This window comes from Rhipicephalus sanguineus, chromosome 6 (assembly GCF_013339695.2).
Source record: "Rhipicephalus sanguineus isolate Rsan-2018 chromosome 6, BIME_Rsan_1.4, whole genome shotgun sequence".
Taxonomy (NCBI): domain Eukaryota; kingdom Metazoa; phylum Arthropoda; class Arachnida; order Ixodida; family Ixodidae; genus Rhipicephalus; species Rhipicephalus sanguineus.
This window is the reverse complement of record NC_051181.1, coordinates 37,515,950-37,536,976: the sequence shown is the minus strand read 5'-3', so window position 1 is coordinate 37,536,976 and position 21,027 is coordinate 37,515,950. Positions and strand designations below refer to the sequence as shown.

The following is a 21,027-nucleotide window of genomic DNA, read 5'->3' as shown; positions in this document are numbered from 1 at the left end:
TGTGCCTGTCTTTTGCGGTGATCGGTTGGGACACGTTAACGTGTATACTTTTGAGCCTTCGGCAAGCATATCACAATTGGATTACAGTCTTCAGCCTACGACAGGAGCTGAAAAAAAGGTGGCCGACGAGTGTGCTATCTCAAAGACCATGCTTCACTGCCATGCGAACTCCGAAACAAGCATAGTTCTCAAATTCAGCACGATGATCACAGACCAAGGTAATTGAGTTGCCTTTTTCTCTTTAAATAGTAAGAGAGTTAACTATTATTGAAACAGGACAGAAGTTCAGGAGAAGATGGAGGCCTGAAGAGGTGTTCACTGTTCAAGAATTTTTCATCTTCTTTCTTTCTTTTTTTTTTTGAGGGTCAAATTTTTTCGCAAGATGCACTCCAAAAATCTGTATTTTTATTGCTGAATTAAATTCTTCAGATGATTCTATTTTAGCAATAATTTGTCTAAAATATTTTTGTGTGACCGTAAAGTGACAAAAAAATTGTTTGTGTTGTTACATGCCCATGGTTTATTCGTAAGTAACATCAAGCAAAATCCTAAAGAAACACTTATATGATTTTTTATAAATAAAAATTTGGCGTTGTATTAAACATAGCTCACAGACATACAAAAGTAAGCACACCAGAGTACTTTTCCGGTAAAAAATGTTCTTGCTCTAACAGTAAAAATTGTCGCGCACGCTTTCGAGATGTCACTCCTTCATCATCATCAGAGTCTGAACTCGTAAGTAAATCCTCGTCTGACGAACTGACATCCAATGAATCAGATTCTGATTCGGCACTCAGGGAATAGTCCACATCGGAAGAATTGTTGCTCGACTCACTAGCAGCAGAGCAACCGGCGCGCACTTCCATAGCGTAAGTGAACTGCGTGAATGAGTGCGCGAAAGAAAACTGTATGGTTGTGCGCCCATCCGGTAGGCAAAACGAGTGAAAAAGCTATAATAACCCTTCGTCTTATCGCCAACAAGACGGAGTTAGTTTTTCCGAGTTTCCAAAACAGGAAATGCAACCACGACGGCATCGTTTGTGTAATTTAGCGCTGCACGGAAACAGATGTAGTCGCCCCCCGGGGAGCAATAAACGAGAGAGTCACAAGCAGCCACCCTTTGAGAGATTAGAAACCAGACTGCCGTCAGCTTTGCAGGCGCGAGAAGCGATAACCACCCGAAGGACAAAACCAAAGCCAGCCGCACCGTGCGTGCGCGCTCGGATGTGCAAGCAAAAGACGGCACCCCGCTTTGGAAAGAAAGAAAAAAAAAAGACGATAACAACGGAGTTACATCGGCGCATGAAAAAGGCGCATGTTTAAACATACAGGCAATGCCGTACATGTACGGCGTAAACCCTCAAAGGGTTAATGTTACATTGAATTACTCAAATCATAATAGGTAGATTTGATGTAAATTTTGTTTTTTCAAACGTTTGTGCATTTGCATGGAGTTAAGTATTGCCTTCGAGATTAGCATTCAGAAACTGGTTGGGGTTGTTTGCAAGAAAGTTCATAAATGCTTCATGATGCTTGCATCTGTCACAACAGCTATTAAAATACATGACGATAGCAGATGATAGCAAAACTTTCATCCGGGCTCTTCGGCTGGCTGTTGCTAGGGGGGTCACATGACTTCGGATGGAAGTCCATCGGATAACTTCGACTTGTTCTCTAATCCTAGCAATCATATGCTCACTGGTGATCCAACTGTACATTGCTACAACTCTGATTGTCGGCACCTTGCAGTCCCCACACAAGTGCAACCTATGCGAACTGCTCCAAAGTTTTCGGTCTTTGCTTGCTTACACAGCAATGCATTTGTTTTGATCTGGAATCTTTATCTTGGGCTGGTACCAAGCACCCCAACAGCTTTTCCAGATTGCCATGTAATCCCCTCCCATTCCCAATTGCTGTGCTTTTTCTCTTTAAAGCTTCAAAGCATACAGTCTGGATTGGTCTAACCAATGTATCACCACCACCACGTCTGGTTGTTGCCTCCGTTGTTACAGTTCAGTATGCTCTCTTCAGACTGGAGGGTCATTGTTCTTGATTAGACTAACTTTTATTTTTTTTTCGAGCCACTATGCACATCAATTGTAATGTAGCATGGGACAGCCATATGGCTACCACTTTAGGCACGGTGTATTGTAAACAGTGCCTTCGCACAACTGATGTGCCAAACATGCAAACAGTTATTTCGTTTTCGTAAATGAAAATGTTGTATTATTGCGATAGCAATTATATGGACAGTCTCGACGGGTTTTTGCCGTTGCCGTCGCCGTCATGTCCCGTATAAAGTCCAAGCTAATAAGATCCCCCCACGCATTGTATGTTCTACCACGGGTAAAAGCCTGCGAGCGGGAGCGATGTACGCGGCCGAAGCAGAGATCAAACAAGCCGGCCCATTTCCGTTGCTCGGAGGGTGCATGCAATAACATTACCCCGCTCGGGAGGCTCAGCATCGAAGCAGACAGGAAACGCCCCGCCCATTTTGAGCGAGCATGAAAAGACGCGAGAGGGGGGTTGTCGCTCGAGCAGCAACTTTGAACTTTGATTCTAAGGGCACGGTTGCGATCGCTGGTGCACGCGCTATCTCAGGAGCCATCAGCTGGTGGCTCATATCCCCCTTCTAGGTGCTGCGCTCTCAACGCGAAGTGACTATGCGGAAAGAGCATCTCTCCCTGGAGCGGCCGTATTCTCTTACACCAGCATTTTGTAATTACACAAGATCAGATACAAAAGAGTTAGCTGCCAGCCTCACTTTGTATAACACTACAATTTGTTGCTATCACATTCATTGCTTCGCCCTTGCAGTGAAACTGTGATTTTTTTTTTGTTTTCACTGATAATGTTCTTCGATTGTAAGGCTATGTCTAAAGGCTCAGGTAGCTCGCTGGTGGCTCAAAACAGTGCCCCTAGCGCACATCAAAGCACATGTTGCACGTTTCATTACGAAACTGACGTAGTGCTGTGGCAAGCCAGCATGCGTAGAAACTGAGCCACGTGCACATCGATGTGCTGTGGACCACAAATAATGTGCTACCACGCGCGTGTTCATTATGAAATATTGTTTAAACAGTCAGTATTGTCACCAATTGGCAATAAGTGGCAGACAAGTGGTGCTTAGCTTGCCAAACTTTCTGATTACCCTAATGAGTTGAGTGCCATTGCCGGTCGGTGTTCATGCTGCTCATGGATACTGAAGTCTGGACACGGCGTGTGATGGCTTCATCGAATCAAAAATGCAATGTAAATTTTCTTCTTTAAGTTAATTCATTGAATCGAACTCCCTGCGTGGAGCCTTGTTTGAGCACCCCTGCAGGCCTCTTCCGCCATGGCCAGCATTGAACTGATATCTCATATATGCTTTTCAGCAATAACGGATGGATCTATTCACTTTTTATTCATTGGCAGTAGATTTGGAGACAGTGGATTGTTGGTTGCACAAGGTGGCTGGAAACCCCTGCCTCTTGGTGACCTCTCTGGCCCACTCATTGGTTATGGGAAAATTTAAACATTGCTTTCTGGTATGCGAGCTTGCATGTTGTCATTTTCATGGTGCCGATTAGGGAACTTGCATAGATAGTGCCACGCCCCCTTCATGTCTTATTTTGATGTATTCGGGTTTGACCAGCAAGGACGGTTAGCAACGCTCGGCGCTGACCGTGCCGTAGTGTTCGGGAAGCTTCGCGATTGTAGTAGATCATTTTGTTAAGATTGCCTGCAGAACGCGAATAGTCTAGATTATTCCGGAGCTTGCGCGACCACCAGCGATAAGATTGGCAAGTTCGATGCGTGATGTATAAAAGACGGCGCGTCTCAGCCATGAGCAGTTGATAACGGTCGACGCTCTGTTTGCCGCTATCAGTGTATTGCTGTAGTTCGACTTTCAGTTTCCTGGCCACAAGTTCGGCCAAATAAAGAGTTTCACCTCGGACGTGCTGACTGCTGCCTTCGTCGACGTCACGACCACGTGACATCTGGTGATCTGCTACAATCGTGAAGCTTCCCGAACACTGCGGCACAGTCAGCGCCGAGCGTTGCTAACCGTCCTTGCTGGTCAAACCCGAATACATCAAAATAAGACATGAAGGGGGCGTGGCAATAGTGGTGGCAGATATCTCTCTAGGTAATATTGTATAAAACTCTATGGCCGAGAAGGTAGAACAGAGAATCAAGAATCGGCTCAGGGAATCACAGTCCACAGAGTGTGGATGGTTACTGTTTTATCGCATAATATTGTGGGATGCTCCCTGCAGTATTAAGTTGGTAACTGTAATTGATGTGTGCAGAATGAAGGACTTCCTTTTGCACTTGCATCTGTCACTTGGTGGCTTTTATATTTACGGGTGAAAACTTGCCAATGATGTGGCTGTTTGCAGACGTGACCTTGGAAGCCACTGCCAACAAGCACATCTGGTGGGAGGAGTGAACAGCTTTAGGTCATGCCTTTCCTAGTCTTAGTTTGGAGCTGGGCTAGATAAATAGATGACGCCTGCATGGCACCTATATCGAGCTGCTCGCAACGGCTGTAATGTGTGCAGGTGCTGGCCCTGGAGTTCCTTGCTCTGCAGCTGAGCCTGCACAGGGGCGACACAGACCAGAGCGTGTGGCAGTGCCTGCTCGGAGATTGGCACGAGCTGCTGATGCAGCAGCTGCAGGAGCGGGCCATCTCTGGGCTCAACCAGTGAGTGCTCGTACAATGATCTGTTGAGTGGTCTCTCGAAGAATGTTCTCTCAGGCAGGAGGAGCGCATAAGGAGCGCCCAGGTGTGGCTGGCTGCTGAGATACTGCACCAGCTCGAGGCGTGGGACACTGCGGTTGCTGCACTGTTGGCCACCAAGCCCGGCTGCCGAGAAGTGATGTCCAGGTGGGTGGACATTGTTTGAGAGGAATTGATGACAACACATTATGGCAGATGACACTGAAGCCAGAAAAATCTGCATGTATGTCCATAATGAGAAAAAAAAAAATAAATGTAAACTTCATGACTAAAGCTGCAAAATTCATGACACTGCAATAAAGGCAACTGGGCATGAACGAACATTCAATAGGAGCACATAGATATGGTATGCAATAAAGCAAGTTAGTGACACCTCGTTAATACGCACCTGTCGGGAAGGCAGTATAACTATGGTAGTAACAAATGATAGTACGCAGTAACCACCAAGTACAAAATTGTAGGCCTGTGCAAATAGTAAACTTTAGGTTCGAAGTGAATTCGAAGCAAATAGTGATTTGGTCAAATAATTTCGAATCGAATTCGAGTAGTATATATCACATATTATAAAGAAAAATGAGCATATGTGTCATGACCCAGCTAACCTGCACAATATTTTTTTATAAATTGAAACAAGGCATGTGCAAATGTAATTCTTTTTGGTTCAAAGAGAAGTGGCAGCAACTTTGAATAGTAGCAGGATTTGACTTTCGGTAGAATGCAAGTGATAACCTGTAAAATACGTTACATTTTAGAATTTGCTATAATTAGAGCATATAAGCAGGTATAACAAGCTTTTAAACTTGGAAAGTGATGAATCGATGTGAAGGTAATTTGTTCATTTTACCTTGAAGTAGGGCTTCGCAGCAGTGTGGATTTCCCCTGGATAAGTGTTTTCACGGCATAGCACTCCTGCGCTGCAGTGAAACCACATTTACAAGGGATTACATGCAGTTTATATATGTTAAAGGTAAACATGTTAAAGGTAAACACAATTTTACGAGCCAGCAGGTGAAGAAAAAGGAGCCCTTAAAAGTCACCTTCTTTCCTTCATTCATAGCGAGCGTCCTGTTCTGGCAGACTTGATGCCTTCAGGTAGTATGTGAGGGATTATTGGTCAGCTGCCGGCTCGTAAAAAGATCACGTGTTACGTGACGCCAACAGGCAAAAAAAGAGTGTTCCACACTCACCGCCATGGCTGCGATCAGCACTGACTAACACTTCTAGGTTTAAATGCACATATATAGCCCATAAAGTGGACGAGAGGATGACCGCCGCCGTAGCTCAGTGGTAAAGCATCGGACGCGTTATTCAAAGGCTGCAGGTTCGGTCCCTGTCGGCGGCAGGTTATCTTTTCGTCCACTTTACTTTCCTCACATTTGTATCCTAATTACTACGAATGACACCCCCTGTACAGTGCAGTCCACTTATAACAATATCGAGAAAAACGAAAAATATGATCGTTATAACCGGTGATCGCTATATCTGGACTGCCGTCAAAAAACAAAAAGAAAAAAAAAACGCGGGACGTACCTCTGTAGCTCCGATCCCGAATTTACCACTTGCACTAAAGAATAGATGTTCTAGAAAGCAGGATGTCAAAAACAAAGTTTTATTTGAAGCTCCGACGAGAGTGTCAAGCTTTAGGCGCACCTAAATAGTCTCAACATGGTCTAAAGATTCTTGAAGTATCCGTGCGCCATTGCATGATGTACGAATGGTGCGTGCCGTTAACCACCACGGCGGCAAGAGCGCACAACACGCAAGCACCACAAAAACTGCACATGCCGGCCAAAGCTCAGTTCATGTAACGGAACATCACGAAAATTCATATCAAGGCCGGCGACTAGGACGGGCTCCTGTACGGCGGCGGCGGAGCACGGCTGACATAACGACCACTCCGATAAGTCTCAAGAGCGAACAATGACCCGCCAACCACAACGGGAGACTTGCAGCTGTCCGCCAAGCATAGCGTGCCTGCACCGCCAGCCTGGTGCCTGCGCTGAACACTCGCTTCGTGCTACAACGGAACTTTCGAGGAATTCGAAACTAGCATCGCGGCGCGCGCGCGACCTCCGCAGCCGGCGCGGGGCGCACAGCTTTGTCGCCACGGAGGTGGGCCCGGCAGGCTGCCATTGGCTGCTTTAACTTTGAATCTCCATCGACCCTAGTGGCAATTTCGCCTTCAGTTACCGCCCCTTTCAAGCGGCCGCTAAACTAGCAAATTATTCAAGATGGTGTCAGTGACGTAATCATGACGTAATTCTTTGAGACGCCGGAGCGGCGCGCCAACTTGCTTTTCGCCTTTTTTTTAACACGAAAGTGTTTTATGCCGGGGTCCACCAAGACTTCAGTGACGTATTTCCATCACGGAAATGACGTCCCAAAAATGTACACTATCAGATGGCAAAGAAAAAAAGTTCCGCCAACGGGCATCGAACGCACGACCACTCGGTCCGCGACAACAGATGGCGGGCACGCTATCCACTGCGCCACGGTCACAGACTCCAGAGGCATTACAAACGCGCCATTTATATCTACCACTCTCCCTGTCGGTGGAGTGGTGTTGCTCTCTGGTAAAGTAAAGTAATTCGTCATTACTGTGGCCTTCGCGATTAGCACCTCCAACGCGTTACACGTCCGTCCCATTCCGCCCGTTTTCAATAGTTCAATTTTGTCAATGCCTTAACACACCGCGAGGGGGCGACATTAGCGCAAGCGTCGTAAAAGCGTCTTCCTCGCTCATTGCATCACGCTAATCGAAACCAAAAATAGCTCTGCGACGCGCCTGCCTCACCTGGCTGTAACACCGCGTTCACCCCGAGAAAAATCGCAGCCGGGCTACCGGGGCGGCACGACGCGCTTTGCGTTTCCCTCTAGTCCGGCCGTGGTGTTCAATCACATTGTAACATGCCGCGGGATGGCGACGAAGTTCTGCGTCCAATATGCGACGCTCCTATGGCTATCACACCTCGTTCTCTGATTACGCTTTCACCGTTAACTACTACAGTTACCACAAGGGTTTGTTTAATCACTTAGCATGGACGTTAGTCGTCAGGATGGAGACGAACCACCAATCATCAAAGTGGGTACATCCACGTTAAACGGTGCTATAGCTGCCAGACATCAATATACATTTTGCAAACTCTCTTATATCAATGTACAGTAAAGATTCAGTTACTCCTGTAAGGGTGCGCTTTACTTTCGTGTTATTCCGATTCCTATGACGGAGGGATCAACCATGTTTTTTTTCTTTTCTTCCTCTCCTTTCGGTGCGATTGTGGGCCACGCGTGAGCGGTGAGGCACAACATGTACTTTAACAACGTGAAGCGGCTAGCGCCATCTTGTGGCGCACGCAGCGCGGAAATGGCGGCAGATATGAACTCGCGTATGTGAACGTTTCGCCCCGTCTCGGCATCATTCGTTTCAGGGGAACTTGGAAACGCAAATGTAACATGCAAATGTAACATGCGTCTGGGCGGCATTTTCTGCCGCCCAGACGGCAAATTTTGATCGTTATATCCGATATGCGGCCAATAACATATCGTTATATATGGTTTTTTTCCTCATAGACTTAATGCATAAAATGACACACATAACTCGACCCATCGTTATAACCGATATATCGATATATGTGGTATCGTTATAAGTGGACTGCACTGTACTTTCCTTGGCATTATTGTCTGTTAGTTCTCATTAATATTGTGTCTAACAAAGAAAAATGAGCCCTTAAAAGTCACCTTCTTTCCTTCAGTTAAAGAAGTCATTCTTGTTGCCACATGCAAACAGCAGGTCACCATCACACTTCTTATCACAGTTATCTCTCTAATGATGGGCGCAGCACTGCGCACATCCTACAAGAGGTGTTGAAATGAAAAGCTACAAAACGTCGTAACAACGTAACCGTTAACATGGATGCCTATGCTGCTATGGGAGAATGTAGCCAGACATTTAGGGTTGCGATTGCACTCTCCGCCGTGGATCGGAGCATGCGGGGGCACCCGCACGCACAGGAGAGAGCAGAGGCTCTCATAAAGAGCATCGTTCAATTGACGCGGCAGTGCGGGTGAAGACGGGATGGCGTCACTTTCCAGACATCGACGATTTAGGGGCAGCGAGGCGTTATCCGATTTCTGACAGCAGAAGGTGTTAAACCGGCCACCAGTCATCGCCGCATGGGAACGCATACGGGAAAGACTGTGTGTCCGACAAGTCCGTGAGAAAATTGGAAGCAATTCAACATGGACGACGAAATCAAGGACGCTGTCGAGCACTGGGTTTCGTCACGACCACAGGGATTCTGGGAACAAGGAATCCTTCAGCACGTTCATCAGAGGGATCGTTGTGCTCAGGCCTATGGTGTATATTTTGAATAAAGTCTTCATTTATACGCACAGTGTCATTTCGTACCTTTTCATTTGAACACCCCTTGTATGGGATTGCAATGTGCATGGAGGAAACCAGTGAGCCGCTGCTTGTGCACCATAGAAAGGAGACGCGACGTAGGGCTTGTGTTTGGTCTTCTTTCATGTGATAGAATGTGTAAGCACAACTTCACTAGAACGTAGAAAGAAACAGAGACGTTTTCTCTGACCTTGTGAAGTCATGCTTATCCATTCAACTATGCATTCTAACCAACTAGTCCACCAACGTGTATTAGCGAAGTCTTGTGTTGTCTCTTCAAATTAATGATGTTATGATATGCCCCAATTATCCAGTCATTGCATTCTGCGGAGAGCAGAAAGGCTGTATCCTGTCTCCTTTTTGAAGCGGCACGAAAGATGAAAGACACAGACGAAGACTTACCAACATGAGCGCTCTTCTGTTCTTTTTCTTCACTTTCTGCCGCTTGTGGGAGCTCCCCAGAGTTCTGCCGCACGACCACTGTTTTCGGGCACAACAATTCTCGCATAAGGAGAAAGCTAAAGCATTCGCTATCTGCAAAAATGGCGACATGTGTTAGCACACTGTCCATTGTGTTGCTTGAATGCGAGTCAACTTACTTGGTTAATACCGAATGATGCTGCAAGCCTGTAGTCTTACAGTGAAAGCTGTTATGAGATCATTATAGCGGCCGTTTTTGGTGCCGTAGTTGTCCGCCGCCGCCGCCGGTGTCCGTAACCACTATCGCTCAAAATAAGAAAAAAAAAACTAAATAAGAAAAAAATTACAGGATGGAACGAGGTTTGAACCTGGGTCCTCTGCGTGGGAGCCCAGTATTCAACCTCTGAGCCATGCCGGTGCTTGAAACTGCTTTGCAAAAAGGTCCTATACAGGCTTCATCTCGGGAAGGAGCCACATTAACATATGCAATTCAGTCTGGTATAAGAGTAAAATAAGCACCAAGCGTCGCACAACGCGAATTCTGTAACCAGGCATTACACAATCCGAATTGCGCAACGAGTAGGTTGTTAAATGCTTCCAACCCATTACAAAGGGCTCCGCCATAATTCTTCATCGTCATCAGGCACAGCATCAACAAAGTGCGCATTATGCCTTACATGCGTTTAGCAGGTACCACGGCTCTCCATAGAATGACGAAAAATGGCATAGTGCCTGCTTCTCTACTTTTCAAAAATTACAATGATTTATAGCATAGTGGGGTCCTCGCAGGTGCACTTGTATTGGTTACTAAGGAAGCCCATAAGCGCATGATCCATTTCCTCGGGGTCTCAGTAAAGTTCTTCGCCCCCCCCCCCCTCTCTCCCACGTCAACGTATGTTATACACAGCATGGCAGGAAAGGGAAATAGCGACCGGGCGTCACCCAATGCAAATTGCATAACTGGTGTGCCGTTTAAAGCTTCCAACCCATTACAAAGGGCTGAGCCATAATTCTTCATCGTCATCAGTCGTCGCTTCAACAAAGTGCACATAATGCCTTACAGACGTGCAGCTGGTGCCTCGCTTCTCCGCAGAATGACGAATATTGGCTTAGTAGGTGCTTCTCAATTTCACAAAAATTGTGATTTATGGCGTAGTGGGTACCTTTCTAGTGTACTTGTATTAGTAGCCCCAAGAGAGCTTATAACGGGCTCTAGAAGCGCCGCTCTTCCAGCTTTTGCTGTGACTGTGCTGCGGTTTCAGCGCAGGCCTGGCGTTTTTTTGTCATGTGCATAGGTTGAACACTTATGTTCTTTTATTTTTCATCTCTTTCTCAGCGTTCGTGTTGTTAAGTCTTCTTCTGTGTCTTTCATCTTTTGTGCTGTTTTAAAATGAACCCAAACCAACTAGCCCAACTCTCCCCTTTTACTCCTGTCTCCTTTCTTGTGTTTTCTTTTTGCTGTAAAAGAGTCATGAGAATGCCACCCTTCTTGGTGGCATTAGCCTCGCTGGACAGGTAATCGAGTCACAATGCTTCTACAGTGATGATCTCAGTAGTGGCTGCTGCAGTGGCCACTAGGGAATGCTATGAAATTCCATTTACACAGGCTGGAGATCGTCGCATGCTACTTGTGGAAGTACCCGGAGAGCGCCAGTCACGCGTGCCTTCAAAAGCTGCTGGAATTTCTCACCCAGTGCTACTCGTCCTGTAAGCTGTGAGTGACTTTGCTTGAGAAGGTTGGAGATTGAGCCTTTGACAAGGAGACATACTATAAAAAATTTGTAAAATTGAAAGCAGGGTGCTTAGTTTGCCTCGTAATGTAGCATAGGTGCTATGTGCTGACTCTCGGCATTCCAGAATTATAACAATTATTTTGTGTGTTTGTGTCTTCAATTTTGACTGTGCTCTCCGAGCCCATCATTTATGCAGTGTCCAGTCTGCCCTGCACAGGACTTGTCACAGGTGTGAAGCAATTGGTACACTACACATCACGATGCATCACTATTGGGGGTCAGTCAAAAATGTTATCAGTCACTTTTTAGACGGTAATTGGTAGAAAGGGGAATCGAGTGGTTTAATGGCAATGGTAGTTCCATTCTGATGCTGCATCTGTCAAAAAAAAAAAAAAAGAGAGGTCAATTTTTGCATGAGTGATTTGCAGACCTCTAGTGGCTTCATTAAACTCCACATGCAATGCAAGATTTCACTTCTAAATTATTAAAAGTGTGAGTTGATGGGGGAAGACAAAATCATGTTGGTTGCATTCGTTCTGGCCATCTGGGGAACCCTAAAATGTCCTTACAGAAACCTCTGGTATCGCAGAACCCAGTTTCAGATCCCTTGATGTAACACCGATCATGCAGGTTGGTGTGCTCCAACATGTATGTCTGCTGCTAATTCAGAGGGGCTTTCATTTTTATCAATAACAAGAATAGGGATGGGCAAATATTTGAGTGCTTTGAATATTCGTACGAATATTTCAGTATTTGAATTCGCTTCGACACGAATTTATATTCGAAATTACGAAGTATTCGAAATGAATAGACATATATTAGACCGCATGTGACCTGCCTGATAAGGTGGTTTCACTGCAGCGCAAGGCTGCTATGCCGTGAAACCACCTATTATTCAGGGGAAATCCGCACTGCAGCGAAGCCACACTTCAAGGTCAAATGTACATACCAAGTGCAGCTCGATTAGGGTTGCCACCTTTTACCGGAAAAAAAACCGGCCCTTCGACGGGGGGGGGGGGGGGGGTTAACAGGAGATCAAAATGTTGAACAATAGACGCTATGTCAATTCTTCGGCATGCAGTGACATTTAATGTAACATTGCTTTCATTGAGCCAAATAAACCCAATGCACAAACAAAAGCAGCACACAGTGGGCAGGAGCCATCTCTCGCACTCGGGTTGAGATCTCATCTCCACTCTTTCCGCAACGTGCATTGACGTATTTTTCGCTTTTTCAAAGGCGGAGAGTCCATGCTCATGATGCAAGCAAAGGAAGCACGTAACCAACTACTGATACTGATTTTCGCTATGTTCCAACGATCGGTGGCAGGAGAGGGAGGGCAATGTCCCCGTAGAGCGGTTGGTGTTTCCTGTTGTCTGCTGAATGTGCCAGGATTCAAGGAGGAGCCGCCGGCGAGGGTTCCTTTCTTTTGCCAGAATAACCGCGTCGTCGGGACGGATATGGTGGTCAAACCTCTCGCAGTGTTCTGCTACTGCGCTCCGTTCTCGGTTCAATTGACGGATGTTATTCTTGGGCTGCCGCATTCTTTCGTGGAAGTTCTTGGTTTCCCCAATGTAGGAAGCGGGGCAGTCGGCTCACGCGATCCGGTACATGGGCGTCGGCAGGATTTTGTCTTGGGGGGTGCAAATCAGTGTTGCATCGCTGCTGAGGGAGGAGGAGCGTTGGTGTAGCTCACTGACGTCAGTGGTGTAGCTCGGCTCGGGTGTAGCTGGTGTGGCTTGAGGGGGCAAGTGCTCCTTTTGCATGCACCCCCCTGCCGACGCCCATGATCCGGTTTTGCATGCACCCCCCTGCCGACACCCTGAGCTTTTTCCGCTGGTGCGCGATCTTTGGGCCGAGGGATGAAGCTGCCGGCGATGTAGCTAGGGGATCGACACGCGGTGTCATTGCGGCAACGCAGGTGTCACGTTTCCCCCGTCTTTTCTTTCCACCTGCGCGGTCAGTCCCCGACCGCGCAGGTCTCAGTCAACACGTGCGGTCAACACGAAGAAGAGTGAAAAAAAAAAAATACTCGGGATACGATGAGCAAAAAACCGGCCAATGACGTCCGGTCTTAGGTGCGGACCGGCGACCAGCCCCTTGTCTAAAAAACCGGCCCGGCCGGTCCAAAACCGGGCAGGTGGCAACCCTAAGCTCGATTAACTATTTTTTTAAGTTTAAAAGCGTGTTATGCAGGCTCGCATGTGCTAAGTATAGCAAATTTTAAAATGTAACACATTTTAAAGCTTATAATCACGCCCTATTACTATTCAAATCTTGCCACTATTTTAATTACCTTCCACTTTGAAACAAAAAAGGGACATTTGCACACACCTAGGTACAATTGTTAAAAATATTGTGCAAAATGCTCATTTTTCTTTATAATATGTGATATATACTATTTGAACTATTCGACTCGAAATTATTCGACAAAATCACTATTTGCTTCAAACCTTAAGTTTACTATTTGCCCATCCCTAAACAAGAACACTCTTCTTAAGTTAACAGTCAAAGCTGCAAATGTTTTGGAATGCCAGTTGCGTGTCCATAGCATCCATGCTACATCAGCAGCAGCACCCCGTTTTGCAGCTGTCTCTCCCTGCCGTGTTTCAGTTGTGTATTCACGGACTCATGTGCAGGCTGGACGTGAAACGTTGTGTCCTTCTCTGCTACTATGGGGTGGCCCATGCAATTGGGCCTGGCCAGAGACCGTGGCCCCTGTGGAATGCAGTCTGGGAGCAGACAGTCAAGTAAGTGCCCGCAGACTTGTATTGGAACGCGTGCATCCAACAAGGGGCCGTGTCTGCAGGACCGTCTTCCTGAACCAGTGTGTGGAGGAGGGCCACTTGGTGCTGCAGGAGCTTCTGCAGAAGCAGCTGGCATCCTGCTCTGACCTGGCATCCCTGTTTTGCCCAGGTACAGTCAGTACGGTGGAGCTTATTAACATATTGCAGCAGACTGGACAGCTGGGCTTGTTGGTCGACTTGCACCCTGAAAATGATTTGAGTGCATGATAGACAAAAACGCAGAGGAATGACAAGACAAGGTGCCTACGATTGTTCAGAAAGTGCACAATAATTGCAATAAACAGAAATGAATCGGCTCATTTGGTCATGGAAGTGTAGAATATTTCGAAGTTGTCAGACGGGTGCATCAGCATGGCATTGATTGCCTTGTCAAAAAAAGGAGGTAGCTCTTTTGAGTGGCTACACATGGGTGGAAGGGCGTTTCTTGGAGCTTGTGTCTTGATGTATAACATTGCATAAAAATCTCATGATGTTTTCACAATAGAATTGTTGATAGTTTTCACTGTGCGTGTTTCTGTGTTCTTTCCCCTGTCTGTGACTTTTGCCCGCAATGTTAAGTACCAGTCATAGTGATGTAATGCCCATTTTTCACTTTGATCAAAATTGGTGCAGAAGCTGCAATAGCTGTCATTCAGTGAGTGATCAGCACTTGCAATTGTGTGGTCATTGCGACTTCCTTCACAGTCCAGCTGCAACACAAGACCTGTGTTTTGATCTGTAACATTCATTTCATAACTGCATAGGCGTGCGCAGGGTTCTCCTTCAGGGGGAGGCAAGGTTCATCGCGGCACCCCCCCTTGTTATGTGACTAGAGGGGTGCCCCCCCCACCCCTCCCCGTGTGCACGCCTATGCATTACTTTACCTTGTTGAGTAAAAAAAAAGATCATCGAATGTAGGTCGACCTTAATGTTCAGATAACTTACTGTAACTTTTGACAAGTGTGAATTGCTGAAAGTTCATAGTGCACAATGTAGCTGATCTGCCATAACCCATTCGCTCAAGCAATCTGCAGCCGAGCTTTTTTTTTTCCGCTTGCTCTTGCAGAGGTGTCCCCGGGTGCCCTATAGAAGTGACATAACTATAAGCATGGCACATGTTTATTTGTCTTGCACTTGGCTACTGTATCTCATAGTCTATGACAAAACTGCATTCCTAACGGAACTACTGGAGCAATTGTTTTTGTAGTATGTTTCACGAGCATCCTCGGAACCCCAAACAACATCGTCCTTGATGTCATTGAGAGCAATCTTCCCACAAACCTTTTGCTCCCATGGCTGGGCCAATCATCACTCATCACCTTTTCTTTTTCATCATTTGTCTCTTGTGCAGGCTGCACCTGCAGTTAGCAATTATAGCTTTGCAGTTGCTTCTTTAGATACCTGCAGAAAGAGTGTTTCCTGTTTTTCAAAAAATTTTTTTGCCAGCTTCGAAAAGGCTTAGGTCAGTTACATAACTGTGACACGGACATGATTCGTTCCTGAATATCCTCGTCTAAAGCATTCTGCACTATTAGGTTGTTTGAAATCAAGTGCAGTGTTCATTCTGTATGTAAGAGAATATATTTTGTAAACATGTGGAAGCATGCTACTGGGTCGGTACTAACGTAGTGAATATAACGCCAGCTGAAAATGAGTCGCTGCTCACACCATGTGAGTCTGATGTAGGGCGTTCATTGCCATGGAGTAGAAAGGGAATAAATACTATGTGTGTCACTATTTAAGAATTGTGGAGATAGGTTTGCAAGACGCTTACCCTACGAGGCGACAGGCAAGGGGCGCGACGTTCTCCACTGCCGCAGCGAACAAAAACGCTACGGCCGGGTTCGTCGACTCCGGCACGGCGCAGAAAAGGCACTCGAGGCAGGATGTCAACAAACAACACGGGTTTATTAACCCAAGATGCAGCACAGTACGACAGTCACGGGCTTGCAGGCCGTAAAGGGAACTCCGCAAGACCGACCGAGTACGCTTGCCAGCGGCGCTACGACTATCACACAAAGGGCAGCAGTCGAGCACGCGAACGAGAAGCCGCCTGCTAGAGCAGCGCGTTAACCTCTTGTGCTGGCCTGAGAGCATCTGACGCGGGCAAGCCCGCGCCAGACAGAAGCGAGCTCAAGGGGGAAGGGGGGTTGTCACTGGCGGCCAATGAGGACAGGCGTTGCGCAGTGACGTAAGCTAGCTTGGTGGCGTGAGCCTGTGAGCATGTCGAGGCATGCCCGGATGCGTGCCCGCGCACCGGGAAGCCGACGCATGGCTCGCACCAGACAAAGAGCCTGGCGCTGCCGCCGTGGTCGCCATACTGCCGATTAACGGCAGTCTCCGGCGCTCGAGCCGCGCGGGGCCCACACACACACTAGGTGGGGAACGAGGCGCCAAAGGGGAGGGCGTGCTCGATTCCCACATCCCCCCCCTCCTAAAGACCGAGGCCAGCCTGTGAAAGAGGCTGTCCGAGGCCAAGTGGCAAGGTAAGCTCAGCCGCAAGGGGGCTGGCCAACGGGGCAATGTCCAACAGGGGGGTGTCGTCTTCCTGAAGGTACAAGTCCATAAGCTGGCCAAGGCCACACAAAAGTTCCACCGAAAGTTCCACCACAAGTTCCACCACCGGGGAGAGCCCACCGCCGGGAAGGTCCACAGCCCAGGAGGAACGGGGGCAAGACTGCACAAGGGCGGGCAGCCAGCCCGCTTGAAGTTCACCGGTCTGGAGAGGTTGGCAGCCGGGAACGAGGCGGGGCTGCGAGTTGCGTGCGGCAGCCAACCGCCGAAAGTCGCTGGGACGGGGGCCTCACAGGAACGGCAGGCCGGAACAGCAGGCAGCCAGGAACGGAAGCCGGAGCTACCACACTTGGGCCTGGGCCACAGCTTGAGTGGACGGACCAGCCGCCGGGGGCGGCTGCAGAAGCTTCCAGGTGGGTTAGGCAGGGTGGAGGTGGCTGCAGGGCAGAAGGCAGGAACCAGGCCACACCAGGAAGGACCAGGTAACAGCAGGCCACAGGTTCAGCAACAGGCTGGGGGCACGGTAGAGCCAGGCACAGGGAGATGACAGGGCGATGCAGGAGTGGACAGGAGTGCCCCTGGCATAGCCGGCTTGCCGAAGAGGGTGCCTGCCTGACAGTGCAGCCCAACAAAGGGGCGCTTGCCAGGGTATGGCTTGGACAACACGTCAGAGGGTATTTTTGGCCAAGAGGGCCTTCTACCACTTCCAGACGTGTGCCGCCGCACCTTAGCAGTTATTCTCCAATCACTGTCATGGTATGGAATAAAGTCCAGCTACCTGTCAGTGGGAGAAAGGTTGCTTAGGTGCACTTCCGCAGGTTGCACCGATGGCGTGGCTTGGAGCCAGCCTTCTCACGGTTTTCCTGCGGTTCGGTGACCGCCTCCCCCCCTCTGAAGTCGTTGCTGCGGGCAACGAAAGGTTTGAGGTCGGAGACGTTAACTGGACCGCCGACTTGCCTCCCTTGGGAGTCAGCCAGCTTGTACACCAGAGGCGACACTTTGGTCTGCACTCGGTATGGGCCCATTCAATTGGCCGACAGGGAGGCAGAGATGCCTTTGGCGGCGTCACTCAAGACGTGATTGCGCCTGAGGACGAGATCGCCGACATCATAGTGCTCTTCCCGATGCGATCGGTCGTATTGAGCTTTCTGTCCAGCTCGCGCTTTTGCCAGGTTGGAACGCGCCAGGTCAAGGGCTGCGTCCATCCGTGAGCGCAGTTCCGCCGCATAGGTGGGCAAAGGTGGGTGAGTGAGAGCGTGCATGCCGACACCTAAGTGGCCTAGGTAGGAAGGCTTGGGTGCGGCGGTTTGGGCCATCAGCTGCGCTGCTGACAAGGAAAGGCCAGCGAGCGGAGACGTCGCATTGGAGGGGCCCGTAAGCGCGTGCTCCGCGTGCGTCTCGAACAGCTGATAGATCCCGCAACTGGCTTGGCTAGGACTGCAGTCCCCGTTCGAGCGGTTAGCATCACCATAGGGGGCCCCAAAGAAGGGATCTCCCCCGGTGACCGAAAGCAGGGGGCCGCCGAGGCGACCGTAGCTCGTGCTGTCGGGTTCGTCCGCCTCGAACGAGATCAAGTCCGTCGCCACGGGATCAAGCAGGAACGAGCGCCTCGAGGGGGACTGCTCTGATGCCATGCCGAAACCAAGTTGGGCGCCAGTTATGTGGAGATAGGTTTGCAAGACGCTTACCCTACGAGGCGACTGGCAAGGGACGCGACGTTCTCCACTGCCGCAGCGAACAAAGACGCTACGGCCGGGTTCGTCGACTCCGGCACGGCGCAGAAAAGGCACTCGAGGCAGGATGTCAACAAACAACACGGGTTTATTAACCCAAGATGCAGCACAGTACGACAGTCACGGGCTTGCAGGCCGTAAAGGGAACTCCGCAAGACCAATCGAGTACGCCTGCCGGCGGCGCTACGACCATCACACGAAGGGCAGCAGTCGAGCACACGAACGAGAAGCCGCCTGCTAGAGCAGCGCGTCAACACTCGTGCTAGCCTGGGAGCATCTGACGCGGGCAAGCCTGCGCCAGACAGAAGCGAGCTCAAGGGGGAAGGGGGTTGTCACTGGCGGCCAATGAGGACAGGCGTTGCGCAGTGACGTAAGCTAGCTTGGTGGCGTGAGCCTGTGAGCATGTCGAGGCATGCCCGGATGCGTGCCCGCGCACCGGGAAGCCGACGCATGGCTCGCACCAGACAAAGAGCCTGGCGCTGCCGCCGTGGTCGCCATACTGCCGATTAACGGCAGTCTCCGGCGCTCGAGCCGCGCGGGGCCCACACACACACACTAGGTGGGGAACGAGGCGCCAAAGGGGAGGGCGTGCTCGATTCCCACAGAATGTGAAATCTTAGCTCCTTGCTCAATGGTATGAGGCAGGGTTCTCTCCAGATTTATTTAGGGATGGACATTTGAAGAGGGGTGAAGGGGGGCTAATAAGTTTTAAAATCTAAGGTTTTCAAACCTTCTGTTTTTGACACACATCTGCATTTCATTTCTGGTGGTGTATTTCTGGCTATGATGCACATAGAAAACAGAAGCAAGGGCATTTGTGTTCTAGCATTGGCAGTGTAGTTGGCAATCTTTGCAACCACAAGGCCACCTGTTCAGACTCCTTTTTACATAACTAAGTGGCGGGAGGCACGGCTTGCTGGTGTTGCGTGCACACACAGTTGCTATTAATTGGCTCCTCAGGCGCGCATTTCAAAGGGGTCAATCAGAGCGGTGGGCGGGATATCGAAAGTGGTCAGCGGTGAACCAGGGATGTGAAGTGGAGCGGTAGGCGGCATTTCCACTGCCACCCACTGAGGGGAGAACCCTGTCATGAAGGTAGTACAAGATAAAACAGAAGTGCCAAGCTTGAATGAGTGTAACGCAAAAAGATTCCTCCGCAGGCCGTCCGCTGGAGCCTTCGGCCCTGCGCAGCTTGTGTGTGGTGCTGCACCAGGCTACCTACCTGGACGTGGCTGCCGTAGTGCCCGACAAGCACAGGTGTGTTCACGATGCTGACATAAAATGTGATAGCTTGGGTCATTGTGTAGCAGGTGTGTTCTAAAATGCAGCACAGTGACATGCAAATTCTCTGTAGCAAGTATTCAGTGTGCCCGCTGCAAGTTCATTGTAGATGGAATGAAAGAAAAGGCAGCCGCAGACCATGTCAGAATTGCAAATATTACTTTCTGGAACCTTTACGAATTCCTTGTCTACAAAAGGTGGGCAAAGCGCCATCATTTATTCATAAGCCAATGTTTGCCACAAAAAATGCAAATAAACCGGGGGCATATTTTTCTCTGTCCTCATTTTGGACGAATCAAAAGGGATTCCAAGAGAAGCCAAGTAGATAGCTTCTATTCTTTGGAAGCCTTTGTGATGATCAGGTGTGTTCATGTGGCCTACAATGCACTAGACTGGCATTTCCTGTTTCTTAATTCTCACTGGTGCTCTTTACCTGGAGCTTAAAGACACGAGTGGGGAGAAATAATACTAGGGGTGCGCGAATATTCGAAATTTCGAATATTTTTCGAATAGTGTTCGCTATTCGATTCGATTCGCATTGGAATTTTACTATTCGAACTATTTGAACTTCCCAAAAACAAATACAGTCAACGTCCGATTGAAAGTGACACCTTCAGGTTTTCAATATGCTTCACCTCATCACACCCCGGTATTGCGGCAAAGCTGCCTTTCAAGCTCCGTTGCGGTCGAACTTTGCCAAGACCATGGTGTAAGATATATACTCTTTAGGTGAGGACACTCGCGAGACGCGATCGACCAGATAAAGTAACAACGCCGAGAGCCCGTCGGACCGCTGACGGCAGCGGATACCTACCGGCGGGATGATGCAACTTCAACACAAAAACGCGTTCCCGTAGCAACTGGCGCTTCGCGGGAAATCTGAATTTCCTAGTCAGCGAACGCGGCTACGGCACGCCAGCAACTCAAGTTAGAAACGCATACCGCGTTTTTCACGAGCGAAAAACAAGACATGCAGCGGACGCCGGCGTTCCCGCCGACTGCGTCGGTTGCTATAGCAACGGTGCAGAAAGCATTTTCTCTCTTTAGGTTGCGTCTTCCCGCCGCTAGATACCCGCTGCGGTCACCGGACCAACAGACGCGCGCCGTTGTTACTTTATCTGGTCGAACGCGCTCTGCATGCAAGCCGAGAAGTGTCCACACCTAAACAGTATATATCTTACACCGTGGCCAAGACACAGTCAACGTCCGATTGGAAGTGGTCCCTAGATTTTCAATATGCTTCACCTCATCACACCCCGGTATTGCGGCAAAGCTGCCTTTCAAGCTCCGTTACGGTCGAACTTTGCCAAGACACAGTCAACGTCCTATTGGAAGTGGTCCCTAGAGTTTCAATATGCTTCACCTCATCACACCCCGGTATTGCGGCAAAGCTAGCTGCCTTTCAAGCTCTCCTACGGTCGGAAATGTACTA

The 21,027-nt window shown here is 48.8% G+C and overlaps 1 protein-coding gene across 1 annotated transcript in view; it reads left to right on the top strand.

Moving 5' to 3' along the window:
* LOC119397205 (serine-protein kinase ATM-like) overlaps nucleotides 1-21,027 on the top strand; it is a 273,224-nt gene that overhangs the window by 25,170 nt on the left and 227,027 nt on the right. Inside the window, exons 7-12 of the mRNA XM_049416492.1 lie at nucleotides 4,548-4,690; nucleotides 4,745-4,873; nucleotides 11,155-11,262; nucleotides 13,921-14,031; nucleotides 14,091-14,197; nucleotides 19,475-19,571. Of these exons, the coding sequence (XP_049272449.1) occupies nucleotides 4,548-4,690; nucleotides 4,745-4,873; nucleotides 11,155-11,262; nucleotides 13,921-14,031; nucleotides 14,091-14,197; nucleotides 19,475-19,571 (695 nt within the window). The remainder of the gene's footprint in view (nucleotides 1-4,547; nucleotides 4,691-4,744; nucleotides 4,874-11,154; nucleotides 11,263-13,920; nucleotides 14,032-14,090; nucleotides 14,198-19,474; nucleotides 19,572-21,027) is intronic.